This window comes from Pinus tabuliformis, chromosome 9 (assembly GCF_031772625.1).
Source record: "Pinus tabuliformis cultivar Carrire ecotype Pingquan chromosome 9, CPIR1, whole genome shotgun sequence".
NCBI lineage: Eukaryota > Viridiplantae > Streptophyta > Pinopsida > Pinales > Pinaceae > Pinus > Pinus tabuliformis.
In genome coordinates this window covers 1668340387-1668355265 of record NC_142307.1, presented here as the reverse complement: position 1 = coordinate 1668355265, position 14879 = coordinate 1668340387, and the positions used below count along the sequence as shown (strand labels likewise).

Sequence of the window (14879 nt, the reverse complement as noted above, 5' to 3'; positions counted from 1 at the left end):
TTCATGAATATCGTTACGATAAATTAACAACATACATAAATCAAACTCATCGTATGATTACAAAATCAAAATGTCTCATTGATATAGGGTAAATTCACAACACCCATCTAAACATAACAATGTCATTCTACACAATAATTTCTTCATAAAAAACAATGCATGTGCATGCCTAGCTACCACCACCAAGATCATCCTCATGATCATCTTGACCATCCTCATTACTCTGATCCACATCATCACCAACACCGCAACTATCATCATCATCTCCTCCTTCACCACCATCATCCTCATCCTCATCCTCATCATCTCCTGATATATGTTGAACATAATTTGGATCATCGTCTTGGCAATCATTACCTATAGCATTCTGACAAAAAAAATCAATATTACATGTTAGTATTAATTACATAACACAACGCATGTTTTTGTTATACAATGTTAACCATAAAATGAGGTAAGATATAATATCTAATAGTACTAAAAAATAAAATGAAAATATGGTTTAAAAGTATATTGGAAATCCAACTAAGATTACATACCATAGAGTCCATCCAAACAACAAATTCAACCCATCTCTTTTGCTGCAGCACCTCCTTTTCCAAATGATTTGGAGGTCTTCAGGGTAAAAATATATATCCCATGGTTTATATTTGGCCTTAAAAAACAGTAGAAAAAAAAAATTTGAGAACATAGGAGCAAGATGAAAAAGGAATTGCATGTCTAAACATTTTGAAGTCTCAAAAAGCATTCATCAACATAGAGAAGACTACAACACTACTCTTCACTTCCAAGTTTTCAACTAATGGATTTAACTGACTAGCAATGTTTTTTGCATGAACCATGCTCAAATGCTCAAGATGAGGTAATGAATGGATGTTATGCACCTATCTGTGAATTGCAACCACAGGCATACATGTAAGTGCAAATTTGTAAATCTCATACCCAGATTTACCCATCATCAAGCACACAACTTTTGCGGGATCCATTTGACATATCTTATGTTTAAGAAGGAATAACATCCTTGAAGAGACTCATGGCTTTTCTTAGGGAAGGATCTTTGCATGCAGAATCTAGATTAACTCTGAACATTTCAATCAAACTAAGGTAAATGAAAGGCAACAATCCATCGGTCAAACCTCACAGGTTAAAAGAACCCGCTGAGTTTCACACAAATGAGAAAGCCTAAGGGAAAAGATTTGAGACATGCATGCTACATGATTTCATGTAGGATAAGTACCTAAGCTTAAGGCAAAAGATTTGAGACATGCAAATGTATGAAGTACAAGATTCAGATAAAGAGAAAGAAGCTCCTTCATGCCATATTCTCACTGACAGTGAATCTCAGATTAGGTACTTATCAAGCATGAAATAATGTTGCATGCCAAGCATGAAATAATGAAGCACACACCATGATAAGATTATCTGACTCCAACTACTGCATCAAGATGAAAAATTCAGCACTCTAGACAGTCACATAAGAATAAAAAAACATTCAAAAGATATGAATGCATATTAGCCACTATAGAGGACCAAAACATAAAATTACGCCATAGACAGTGTGGTTGAACCTTTCCCTGCTTTTGCTTCAGCAACTTTAGTTCCTCCATCCTGTGTGCGCTTTGTCAAGGCTTTAATGTCCTCCTCAGATAATACAGAGTTTGGCTTTGGTGTTGCCTAAAAAAATTTATCAAAACAAAAAAGTGTATGTTCCCTTTTTAACTGTATTGAAGGGTAGGTAATTATGATCTCATTTTATCTTTGATAAATTAATCTTCTAATATCCAAGAGTAAAGAACAAACTCAAGATGAGGATCCAACAAATTCATATACATGTGAAAAAAGTGGAAGAATTGTAACACCCGCATGTCCACGTACAACATGAACATCAACTTCTGCAGACAGCATAGGATGACATCAACAACAAACATAAAACTGAGAATTGTATCTAATGTTAAAAAAAACATGATGTTGGTAAGATCCTGCAGCATATCATGTATTGGGTCTAGCCCAGATGGTTGTGTGCAAAGACTGTTATCCTTCCCACCCGGGTTCAATTCCCTCAAGTGACATCTTGAGCGGACTATATTTCTGATGGCCTTGAGCCCTATGATACCATCCTTGAAATGAGGAGAAGTGCCTGGCATGTTTGCCCAGGATGCATATTTCATGATTAAATTATAAAAAATAAAAATATTTTACAGAATACTAAATATTTGAGAGTAGCTAAGCATAACAAGCCATAATTTTAAATACCTTCAACAGGAACCCCTGCTTTTGAAGCATAGAACGTCTTTGCACGGACAACATCAAGAGTAGTAACACCAAAGAGTTTCTTTTCATTATAGGTCCCTGCCTTCTTAAAAACCTCAGCAACTATTGGTACAGTAGAATTTACAGGATTGCTGATCATATTTACAATTTCCTTCCATGGATATCAAGTCCTCAGCAATGCCATAAAAACCAATTCTAGATGATTTCTTGAATCCAAATATACCATTCCTGATAGAAGGAAAACATTATCCAGTACACTCTCCCCCCTCTCCATATCTCTATCTATATAATATGTAACAATATACTATACATACTGTACACACACACCAGTACATGAACAAAACAAATAATTGTGAAACATACTTCTTTATCTATTAACTTGCCACACTAATGGTAGTACATACTGATTGTATGTAATATATAATGTTATAGAGGATACCTCGTGATCAGTGGATTTGTGCACAGTTAAATAGAAGACCAAGGATATTTCTTATATTGATATTCATATGCCAATTTTCTCAAAAGTCCAAAATCTAAGTTACTAACTACAAGAGGAGAAACAAGAATAACAGGGCTTTAACAGTGGCTGCAAACTTGCATTGGACTACACAGCTAATTACTCTTAAGTTCATTTCAATTAGTATTTCCTTCTTATGGGCAAAAGTTAGCTGCAATTTGTCTAAATAAAGAGTCAATAATGAGTCAATCACCTATTCGTTTGACTCAAAGAAGTCTTAAAGCTTCGTTAACCTCTCCAGTAGAATTGATTATATACAAGAACAATATGTAAATCTAGATCAACAACTTGCTTAAAGATTCCTGCAAATATGTATTTGTATATATTGCCATCTCTATATATCTCAAACATACAAAGCCTTCGACAAAGCAACTTACAATGAATGTCATGCTTATTCCTATGAAATAGTCAATAAGAAAATCGCATGAAAACAAAAACTTCAAAGAAGATCATAAATCATGACAACTTACCTCTGGGCAGTATTTTGCAATTGCAGAGCAAAGAGATTTAACAATCCCTGCATTGATGTTGAAAAGATCATCACGGGTCATGCCAAGTTTTCGAGGCACACCAGCAGGAATGATCACAACATCTGTATTCTCCAATGCCGTGCCAAGTTGTTCCTCTCCCATATATCCTGCAACCTGCACCCAGGTCACACTGCTGTGAATTACTGACAAGGTCGTGACACAAGCATGATAAAATCAATATGGCAGTACCAAATTAAATGATAAATATGTAGACCAAAAAATAAGAAAAGAAATTATTATCGCAAAGTTCCAAAAGAAGTAAAACTTGTTATCCTTGTTCCATGACCCAAGCAATGGTATGTCCTCCTCATAGTGAACAAGAATAGGATTATTTGTATTCTATAGTAAAATCCACCTTTTGGCTTTTACTGAGGAGATAGAGCACCAAAAGCAATGATTATGCTCGTAGGAGATTGAAGACCTATACTAACCCACGTTTCAATCAGGGTATAATCTTGTCCAATCCAGGTATAAGACATTTCAATCAGGGTATAGTCTTATCCAATCCAGGTATAAAAGTGATGCTGTGATAAATAATTAGCATCTCACAAGCCACTTTAGGGAGTTTATTCAACCTTAGTTTAATTTACGCTGCGAAGACTATTTTGATTTAATCTACTCATGGATAAAGAGGCAAATCTAAACGACCCCAAAAAAGGTTGGATATAGAGGCAAATCCAATATGCAGAGGGTCATCAATTCAATCCTCACAAAATAACAAATTGACAATGCAATGAGACTATTCTAACTTCTAAGTAGTCATTAGGCCAAGTATGACTTAGATCCATCAGATCAAAAAGTCCTATTAAGCAGAGGCATATGATCCAGCCGTGGATTCTGCTAAAAATATAGATGCACTTTTCATCAAAAAAATATGAACTACCTCGTCCATTGGGCTGTGGTTGAGTGGCAAGTTGTAGGGTGCTTGTCATGAGGATGACCCAGGTTCAAAACCCAGGAGGCATATTCCCATGATAATGTGGCTGCCCATGTCATTCCAAAATATGAAGTCGGGTTAACGTGATAAACACCAGTTCAATGATAATGCAAAGGTGTTGTTAATGATGACCCCTGTGCTATTGAGCTTTGCACAGATGAGCCCATCTGCAAGTCATGCGTGACTTTGATGAATAGATGCAATTAAGGTGTTTCACCCACGCCAGTCAAAAGGCCTTGACCAAACAAAAACAATAATAGTGTGAGCCCAACCTCAATTTCAACCTTCTCCTATCAATAGCAAATACTACTACTGCTAATAATAATAATAAGCAAACCCAAATTTCAATCTAGCCATAAATGTCAGGCAGATTGTAGTCAAGTAGTTAAATCATAGCACTTTCAGTGCCCTCTTAGAAGTATGTTGCGACATTATCTCACCATCGGAGTTAACTACCATATTGAGATTCAACAGACAAGATCTGGTGCAAATCCTGCATGAAATTGGTGGAATAGAGATTCTATGTTTGTAGCATCTACAATGAGGGCAAAACCCACTATGTTAACAGAAAGACATTTGCCACACCTTCAATAGCCTGTCCAGGACATTTCAAGTTGCTAGATTCAATGAGACTTGAATAAATTGTAAGATGCCTTAATAACATATGCTGCATTAGCAAACATTAATCATATACCTGGAAGTACTCTATGACATGGATTGAATGGCAACCTAGTGGACCGCCATATATAATTTGACCACCTTGTTTCATCAACAGCAGCTGCAAAAAAAGAAAGAATGCTATTATAGTTGGGATTGTTTGGGAAAGTAAGCATCATTAAATATTTGCAAGGTTTTGTTCAATAAGCATTGCTTTACACACATGATTATCAGGTTTTACCTAGGTGTCCAAATGCATTGCCCTTCAGAGTGGGCAGTGAAAATTGTTTTAAATATTGATATTGGTGGGCTTCTAAAAGATCTTCCTTTCTAGAAATTTACAGAACCATCTACTTCTTCCTACAATCCTTCTTATAACCTTTTCAAAACTAGCCATTTTGCTGAAGACCTTTGATATTAAATATTTTACTCCATGGCCTTGGATTTGAAATTTAAATATAGCTCTCCGAACTCTAGATACATCACTACCAATTGGCACCCTATGATTATTGTCAGTGGTTTGGATTTCTAGTGAAAAATATTTTTCCTTCCATGACATGTGGTCTCATGCATGCTTTCATATTTTTTTTGTGGGTGTCTGATCACAATTTCAGATTTGGCTATATTAACAACCTGTAAGGAGTTAGAGATGTATCTTACCTCATCAAATCCTTCAAAAATATCTATACTTGGCTGATGGATAGTACAGACTACAATTCGGCCTGTGTCCATTCTATTCCTAACTGTATGCATCGCGATAGTTGCAGCTCTGTCATCCAGACCAGATGTCGGCTCATCCATGAATATGATTGAAGGATTTGCAACAAGTTCTACAGCAATGGTTAGTCTCTTCCATTACTCAGTTGATAGACCAGTCACACCAGGAAGACCCACCAATGTGTCTCTCAAGCTATCAAGCTCTACAAGCTCCAGCACTTCATCCACAAACATCTGTTAAATAGAACAATCTCAATCTTAGGAAACCCAATATTAAGAATGAAAGAAAGAAACTATATTAAAGTCCACAGGTGGTTCATAAGCGGCTCTCCAGTAAATAATTATTGAATAAAAACAATAAATTGAATCTAAAGGGAAATTCCAGTCCTTTACTATACATCTGTAACAATTTTTACGTGTATTCAATGTTTATGTGTATTTTGTCATATATTTTTCATACCAGCATTTTGAACCATACATTACAATGAATCAAAATAGTTGAATTTTATCATTACTATGAGAAAAAGCAGTGATGAAAGAACAAGGTTGGAAAGCGCTGTGGGCTGGCAATGGCAAGACCTAAGGGTCTAGATTCATCCTCTCCTCTCCTCACCAAGTCTATATAATGAAGCCACTCCAGAGAGAGATAATTACATGCTGCTGAAAAATCTTAGAGAGAGCTTTCTTTCTGTCCCTTAGGAGTGACTTCATTATATAGACTTGGTGAGGAGAGGAGAGGAGGATGATTCCAGACCCTTTGTCCTAGTGAATTCAAAGTTTAGTACGAGTTCCCAAGCGATTAGATGAGGTAATTGAAAATTCAAACCTCTTCAAAGTGATCCCCTAAAAAATGAACAAATCTAAAAGCTTGACCAGGTCATTGCTGCTGAAGGGCATTAGGCAATCATTGCTCCTTGCAGTAAGGACAAGGGCGATGCATTGCTCCTTGTCAGTGTACAGGGAGCAATGAACCTGCTAATCTTTGCTTTTAAGGGAAGAAAAGTGGTGCTTCAGCAAAGTGACATCGTGGGACCCATTTTAAAACAAATGAACCATATTAAATTTAATCCAAAAGAAAATCGAAAAATCTAACCTTAGATTACATCTTCAGAAGCTTACCTTGCATCATTTGTCAGTCGTTGCTCTCGTGGAGAGAGCTTGCAGTTGAGATGTTAAGTAAACCTTCCCTGCTGTTGTAGCTGATTTGGAGATGATTTCATAGGGGAAACCATTTCTATCTGAAAATGACATATACATACTTGTACAGTTATCAGCAGAAACCCGGGATCCAATTTATAATTTTAGCATATGACCCTGGAAATTATGCTCTACTGCGGTGTAACCTGAGGATCAAAATTGCAAAGCTCAATGCCTGTTAAATGACATTACAGGTGTCATGATGAAAGGTTCCAGATATTTTATCCTTAAAATGTAAAACTATCTTTAAATGTTTTCTGTTTTAAATGCCTTAAGAGGACCGAATCTGCAGAAATAAATATTATAGTTCTCCTCTCTTGAACAACCCACAATCTAAAGAAAAGCATTGTTCTTGTTTTAGCAATTGACAGAGTGCATTCAAAGCAATCTTGGATTTCAACTGTTCTCTTCTCCCATCTGAATTCTTGTTGATGATTTCTAGATCAACATTTCCTAGCAAGCAATTTAATCTGGGTTGAACTTTAGTGGTGAAATTTTAATTCGTTGATTGGATATTTAAGCGTCATTTTCCATTTTGATTCCCTAGAAGGAGGTCTTGTCATCTATATCTGTACCTTTCTTCAGACTGTTATTAACTTTATCTAGCATGCAGGGCATTGGCATTGTGTTTTGGCATTTTCAGGCAACAGTTGTAAGCAACATGATGGGAAAGGCACACCTTCTGTCTGCATTCCTTGACTACAAGATTTGGACAAGTGATTAGACCCCTTTGGGCTCATTAAGAGGATCCATAAAAGAATCTGCAACTGTATCAAAGGTAGTTGCATCCATGAACAAACTTGCAGACCTTTGAGAGATCTACAAACTTTTGAGAGGGGTGCCAGTCTCTTAGGGATATATATTAATAATCAAACTTTTAAGGTCACAGCCAACCGAGACATCAAATTCATGTATAAGATCTTTTTGTTTGTATGACAAGGGACCTACCTTTAAGTAGCCATTGGATCCTTCAGGCAGCCATTGTACTACTAAAATATACAAAAGCATACATAATCCACACTACTCTGTATTTTAACAGGAAGAAACGCATGTTCTTAAGTTCTCACTGATCTTCTTCTAGAGCTGTACGTGGTGTCAAGTTGGCAGTCGCAGCAATCAACCGCATTTTGTACACAAGTCACCAAAAAAGAAGCCAGAGTCCCAGATAGAGAAAGTAGGTTGGCAAGCAGTCCCTGAAGCATTTTCTCAGGGAAACGGTTAATTTCCTGTTTTCTTGTTTCACACAAAATGTAATACTCAACCGTTAACCCTTTACATGCTTAATGACTCTTAACCAGTTTGTCTACCAATGTTTTGTACTTTCATCTTCGAAGTTCGAACTACAACATCTGGAAAATTTTACAAGCTAGGAATCAAACCCAACCCAAGACCAAAGCTGCTCTTTGACCGTGCTACGCGCCATTTTCATGAAGACACGCTTAATAGTTAGTTGTAGGAATGTGAATTGCATATTCAAAAATACCATCTTCCTTGCAATTTGAAGGCAGAGGAAAAGGGCCAACTTTTATAAAATAATATTAAAGAAGGGACTCAAGACACCAAACTTGATCATTGACAACCACTCTTTCAATAAAAGGACCATGGCATAAAACCATAAAGTTCAAAAAAGTTCTTGCTTTACTAAACTTTATTAATCCCTTTTGCATGATGAATCGTTTCTGCTCTTAAGACATTACATAGTTTACACTACCCCGTAGCAACAATAACATGTTGCACAAGCTAGTAGCCATGGAGCTTCAAAGCCTACGATGGAGACTCTTTTTCGACAGCCAGGGTCAACACTTGGTCTAAAGACGATCTCCCGTACATAGTCAGGGATGCTTACTCAAAGCATTTAAATAAGAAGCCATCTCTTACAGTTCTAGCTGTATTGTGTCTATTTCCCTCTTACATAGACAGCCTGAACCTTTCTAGCTGTATTGTGTCTATGACTATTTCCCTCTTTCTTAGAGGCTGTAAAGCTCAGCTCATTGGATTTCGAGTAAAATTGACAAAAGCCAAAACACTATGTTATTTGGATAAACTGGAAATATGCATTTGGGATTTCTGAAGCTAAACTGGAAATATGTATTTTGGATTTCTGAAGCTGCACACTGAGTCCAGTATCCATATTAAATCATAAATGTACCAAATGCATGGATTTGATTCAATACATGCTTGGTGGGAGCAGGGGGCGTGGGGCAGTGGACACAACTCAGGTTGTAGAATACACCTCCATTTTGTTCTTGGAACTATCAAGGGATTCAGGAACCTACTTAGCTTAATGGGTATTTTCTTTTCAAATCAAAGAGGTTTTAACTACTTCAGTAGGATTCCTTTGGTTCATAGGTCTAACACATGGAATTCAGGCATGTAAAATCAGCCAGGAATCACACCATCATTAAACACAATACCATAACCAAGCTCAGGCAAACAAAATTAACTTGGTATGAAGGAGAAGAAAGAGGAACCAGGACGAGTATTACCAACAGTTGAAAATATACAAAAGCATACATAATCCACACTACTCTGGATTTTAACCGGAAGAAACACATGTTCTTAAGCTCTCACTGATCTTCTTCTAGAGCTGTACGTGGTGTCAAGTTGGCAGTCGCAGCAATCAAACGCATTTTGTACACAAGTCACCAAAAAAGAAGCCAGAGTCCTGGATAGAGAAAGTAGGTTGGCAAGCAGTCCCTGAAGCATTTTCTCAGGGAAACGGTTAATTTCCTGTTTTCTTGTTTCACACAAAATATAATACTCAGCCGTTAACCCTTTACATGCTTAATGACTCTTAAGCAGTTTGTCTACCAATGTTTTGTACTTTCATCTTCGAAGTTCGAACTACAACATCTGGAAAATTTTACAAGCTAGGAATCAAACCCAACCCAAGACCAAAGCTGCTCTTTGACCGTGCTACGTGCCATTTTCATGAAGACACGCTTAAGAGTTCGTTGTAGGAATGTGAATTGCATATTCAAAAATACCATCTTCCCAACTTTCAGGTGATGACTCTGATATGCAAAATGATGAAGAAGCTATTGTCTATAGAGGGAGCTTCAAGAATGGATACAACATTGGAAATACTCCAAACCAAATTTATTGTAAAAATCCAAAGCATGTTTCGATGGATTTGACAAAAACTTCTCATGTGGTTGGAGAATATAACCCAAATTCTTTCATAAGAAATGATAATAATGTTATAGTGCATTCATGGTCAACACAATATCCAGCTCCTATTTCAAGGACTCTACCCACTCATGTAGGTAAATCTTCCTCATTGCAAAGGATTCAAACAACTAGTGTCATATTGTCTGCACTTGATAAGCCTATGCAGACATTATCTGTCAGAGATTCTGGTCAACATGGAATGCCTTCTAATGAAACAAATGCAGGACAAACTTCATATTTTTGGGTGCAACCTAGCGATATTCAAGGTTTAAAAAGACAACTTGTCCACATTCTCAATATATATAGAGGAAGTATGCTTCTTGTACATGTTCCATCTGAATATTAAAAGGTCTTTGGCAGACCTCTATATTTATTGGAGTATGGTTCTTATAATCTAGTTAATTTGATAGAAAAGATGCATGATGTCTTCACCACATCATTGAAAGAAAAGGAAACAATAAGTTTGTGTCTTTAAGAGAGTTATCAAACAAGTCCATACAAGGTAATATAAAAATGAACTCTTCTACCAATGATTCAAGAGATGTGCTTAGGAAGAAAGAACATACTGGAAAGTTAGAGAAGGGAAAAGTTTAAAGGAGTCCAAGAATTCACAGATTTAGGTGCTTGTAATGACCTATGTGATGACTTTGATGCATATGGCATAGAAGTGAAAATGGCTTCACATTGAGATGGAGGTTCAGATGATGGAAGTTGAAGTGAACAAGATGACGAAGATGGGGATGGAGAGATGATCCTCCAAGGAGATTTGAATGTTGATGAATATGCAGCAGAAGCAAGCCTAGAAATATTCAAACGAGAACTGCATGGGATTTTGGTAAGCCATTCCTGTGCAATTCTGCTGCCAAATTTTTCAACACTGGACTAACAAAGATACACCGAAGATCTTGATTACAATGTATTTAGTGTTTAATAACTTGAAGCACTAATTCAAAAATTTATAGATGTTGCAATTGTGATGGAGGAACGCGGCATTAAAAGGAAATTCGTTGTTGCTGACGGTGGTTCTAAAGTTTATTAAAATTAAAAATCCACCGATGTTGCAGTCACCATTCTTTGTCTAGATGTAAGTATCAAATCTTAATGTCTCAGGATAGATGATTTCAAACTATTTAGAGCATTGTCAAAATACATTTTTTAAAGAGTTAACTAAACAAGTAATTGACATCTTGATTCTCAACAGCATTTTGAAGTTCTTGGCTTCTCAAGAGTTTGAAGCTGTTTCTAAAAAGAAAATGCTAGAGTTATGGAACAAAGCTCTAAATGATATTGAGAATTACAGGTTTGTAATTTATCTATAGCGACATATAAATATGCAGAGTAGAGGTTATGGTTTGCATTTTGGAAGATGTAATTTATATATTGTATTGAGGAATTCTTATTACAAATATATAAGATGAAATGAGAGCTTTTATATTGTGAGAAAGTTGAAGGCTGACATAATGATTTTGTTTTTTAGTCTCTTGTGATGTGATTCTAGAAACATGACTTGTTTGATTACTGATCAATTTTATTTCATGACTTGTTATTAACTAATGCAGGATGTACAGGACATGTGACCCCATAAAGATGATATTTCCCATTTTCTGAACAGATTATATAAACGTATTTGAAAGGAACAGAATTTCCTGATTTCCAAATAAACCTGGACTTTGACCTTCTGAGGATATATTTGGGGATTTTCTGTTTCAGGTCTCCGCAACATGGTTTCGGTTTCCTCTCAGTGCATAGGTCCACATTAGTATTGTTCTAGTAGTGGGCATGTGTTCATGAGACAAAATTGTCTGGGGTCAGCTTGTTTAAATGCATCTTTCGGGCAATGGCATTTTTGAATGTGCAAGATGCGTAAAAGTTATATTGCAAAATAGATATGGCTCGTCTTTCAAGCTTGATGAAGTTCCTTAAGAAAATTGCAAATAATACTATCCCATGTGTTACTGGTCACTGAATAAGTACTGGTTAATAAAGTCGGAGGATATTTCTAAATTGGGATATTGAAAATTGCCTTATTCCTGGGGAAGTCCATCCAGAGGATGTAGCAGGTAATATTAGGATGGCTTTTGGGTTGCATCCAATGGTTATAGGTGTTGTCACTATGCTCTCGGCATTATGGAGATTTTAATAATTTTCCTCCAAGACTGAGAGAAGGCTGTCAAAAGACTGGAGTCAACCTCATTGACCTTCCCAATGGAAGGAAAGATGCAGCATATAAATCGATTTTAGTGTATATGTTTTCATTTTCTCTTGATAATCATCTTCCCTCTACCATTTTATTGATTTCATGAGATGTTTATTTTTCTCTTGCTTTGCACAAACTAGGGAAATGGGGGTATACAATTGTTCTTGCATTTCCAGATGGAGTTGGTGTCTCTTCTTCACTACACAATGATGGTCGATTTGTGTGGGATTAACCATGTTTGGCTTGAGGTGAAGGTCTTGTTCCAGCAAAATCCTTGTCTCTAGCACCCGATTTCACTTTTTATCATGTTGGTTGTCTTTCAGGTGATGACTCTGTTATGCAAAATGATGAAGAATCTGACCATGGACAATATCAGAAACGTAAAATCAAAGAACTAATAACAGGTAAAACACTAACGAAAAGTAGATCCTACCAAGTGGGTCGTCGTACGATCGATCCCAATGGAGATCCCTTGAAACTAAAATCAAAACATCTCTATCGTTCGCAGAGAGAACAGATCCAGCATACAGAGAACGAAAAAAACGCGGTAGGAAAAGAGGAACCCACCTCAGCACGGCTGTTGATGTGGTCGACATCTGCAGCCACACCTGGAGTGCCAGCGATATCATAGAGCGCCAACTTTGACACCAGAGGATTGAGTTTCATCAGAAGAGCCAATGGCTGCCCGATACCCCCAGCAGCTCCCAACACAACAACCTTGCGTGGCGGACTTCCACCACTCGAATAAAACCTTCTCGGCATAACATTAGTTTTGAAAGAAGAAGATGATGCATTCTTCAGTGCAGATCCCACCAATCGTCGCATTGCAGAACTCATTTTTGCCGCTGGTAACACTAAAAGAATGCAAGCTGAAGGCAGATGAAGAAGAAGCGGGAGATTCCAGAGCTTAAAGGCCGAATCAATGGAGATGTGTGGATACGACTTTGTTAAAAGGGATTTTAAAGCCTCACGGTACTATGCAGGGCTTTGGTTTAATCTATTTTATTGCGAAATTCTTAGTTATTGACAATCAGACAGCTCGTGATAGAAATCCCTCTTTTGGGGGGACGAGGTTCGGGAATGGAACATCATGTGATCGAAATTTTCAGTTGGTCAAATGTTAATTAAGTTATTATAAAATAGAGATATTTTTTATTTTATTTTTTTAAATAAATTTAATAATATTAGGAGATTTTTATCAAACTCTGGTTAGGGGTCACAATAGTTTACAATGTATTTAAACATTGCAAATCTCGGTGTGTTTAAAAGGAAAGTGTTTTTTTTTTTCAGGGGTGTTAGTTATTTATGGAATATGTCATATTGTGGATATTTTGATTGATATTGGACCATTTTAGTTGTTTGTTATGTATGTCGAATAGTCCAATCCCAAGGAATCCTCGAAAGTGGTGAATCTTTGCAAAGAATCTTTAAAAGTGGTGAATATGATGTTAGGGTGTTTTTTAAAAGGGAGTGATAATTGAGATAGCTATATATTTTAAAAGAATATGTTTTTAGGGGTTATAAGAGTGCGAAGGACCATTTTCCATTCTAGGGAAAGGGAAAGGTTTATATTTAGGGATTAGGATAGTTTTTAATTTTTATTTCAAAGTAATAAGATCATTGAGGAAAGATATTATAAAAATATAATTGTTGATGGAGATTTATAATGATAATTAAATCTTTTTATAAAGGTATAAGGTAGGGTTAAAGAATGTTGTTATAAATAGTTTACAGGATAAATAAAGAGATAGAATTGTTTGAAAGAATGGAGTTATTTCATGCGCTTAGCGCAGTAAATAACAAGGTAGTTGGGTTAATGTAGCAAGTAAGTTAGATAAACGAGTATTTTAAAATAAAATCTCGTAAGTAAGGGTATTAATCCCATAAGAGTTCAGCCTTGAGCTAATAATGACATATTTTTGTAAGATTAGAGGATTTAGATTATATTACTGCGAGAAAAAACGTGATTATAACATAGATGGATTGGTTTGGTCTATCGTTAGGGAGGTCAAAGCAATAGCACATAAACAAAATTTTCATATTGCTCGCATTCTTTCTGACCTGCGAGTCTGGGAATTTAAACCAAAAACAAGGATATACATAGACAAAATTACATAAACTAAGAGACCAAAATACATTCTGAAACAAGTAGAAGAATAGAGACGGTATAGAGAGAGTTATCATTTTTCCTAGAGTTGCACTTGAGTTGTCATTCTACAGGGTATTAAGTATGAGCTCGAGGGTGAGAGTCATCTCCTGTGGTTGATGGAGGCTGGGTAGTAGATAGAATTTGGTTGAGGTTGTCATCCATGTCATTCAGCATGTTCTCCATGTTGTTCATTCTATCCAAGAGTTCTAACATCAAATAAGGAGCTCTTGTTAGGTGTCAACCCTGTCAGTAAGTACCCGGCCCATGAGTGTCTCAGTATGCCATTACAGGTTAATATTCTTAAGCAGAGGCCCTCGCCCTGGTGGAGTTTCTGTTATCATGAATATAATCTTGTGTTTCTCGCTCCACGTGATGATTTGGCACGTATCTTCTAGCCTAGCGAACTTGCCCTTTGATGTAAGCGATAGCTCACTACATGACCTCAAGAACGAGACATTGATAATGGTCCACGATGGCTCCGGTGGAATCCTAAGCATGGGAGGCATGCAGGGAGGGAGGAGTAGGAGAGGGGAGTT

General features: G+C 36.6%; 1 protein-coding gene and 1 long non-coding RNA gene across 2 annotated transcripts; both read right to left on the bottom strand.

Moving 5' to 3' along the window:
- Positions 1-675, bottom strand: LOC149155277 (uncharacterized). Its single transcript, XR_016263401.1, has 2 exons — positions 540-675; positions 1-367 (listed from the first exon to the last, which is right to left on the bottom strand). It is a non-coding gene; the product is annotated as an uncharacterized LOC149155277 (long non-coding RNA).
- Positions 676-1542: 867 nt separating this feature from the next.
- Positions 1543-13031, bottom strand: LOC149155276 (malate dehydrogenase, mitochondrial-like). Its single transcript, XM_089444379.1, has 7 exons — positions 12762-13031; positions 5772-5863; positions 5573-5681; positions 3259-3432; positions 2254-2422; positions 1831-1892; positions 1543-1674 (listed from the first exon to the last, which is right to left on the bottom strand). The coding sequence occupies exons 1-7, from the start codon at positions 13029-13031 to the stop codon at positions 1543-1545; spliced, it is 1008 nt and encodes a 335-aa protein (XP_089300505.1).
- Positions 13032-14879: the final 1848 nt, after the last annotated feature.

Coding starts and splice junctions, on each gene's coding strand:
- LOC149155276 (XM_089444379.1), bottom strand. CDS start 13,031: ATGAGTTCTGCAATGCGACGATTGGTGGGATCTGCACTGAAGAATGCA. Junction 5,864..12,761: donor ACATCAACAGCCGTGCTGAG/GTGGGTTCCTCT, acceptor TCTATTTAACAG/ATGTTTGTGGATGAAGTGCT. Junction 5,682..5,771: donor GTGACTGGTCTATCAACTGA/GTAATGGAAGAG, acceptor TCTGGATGACAG/AGCTGCAACTATCGCGATGC.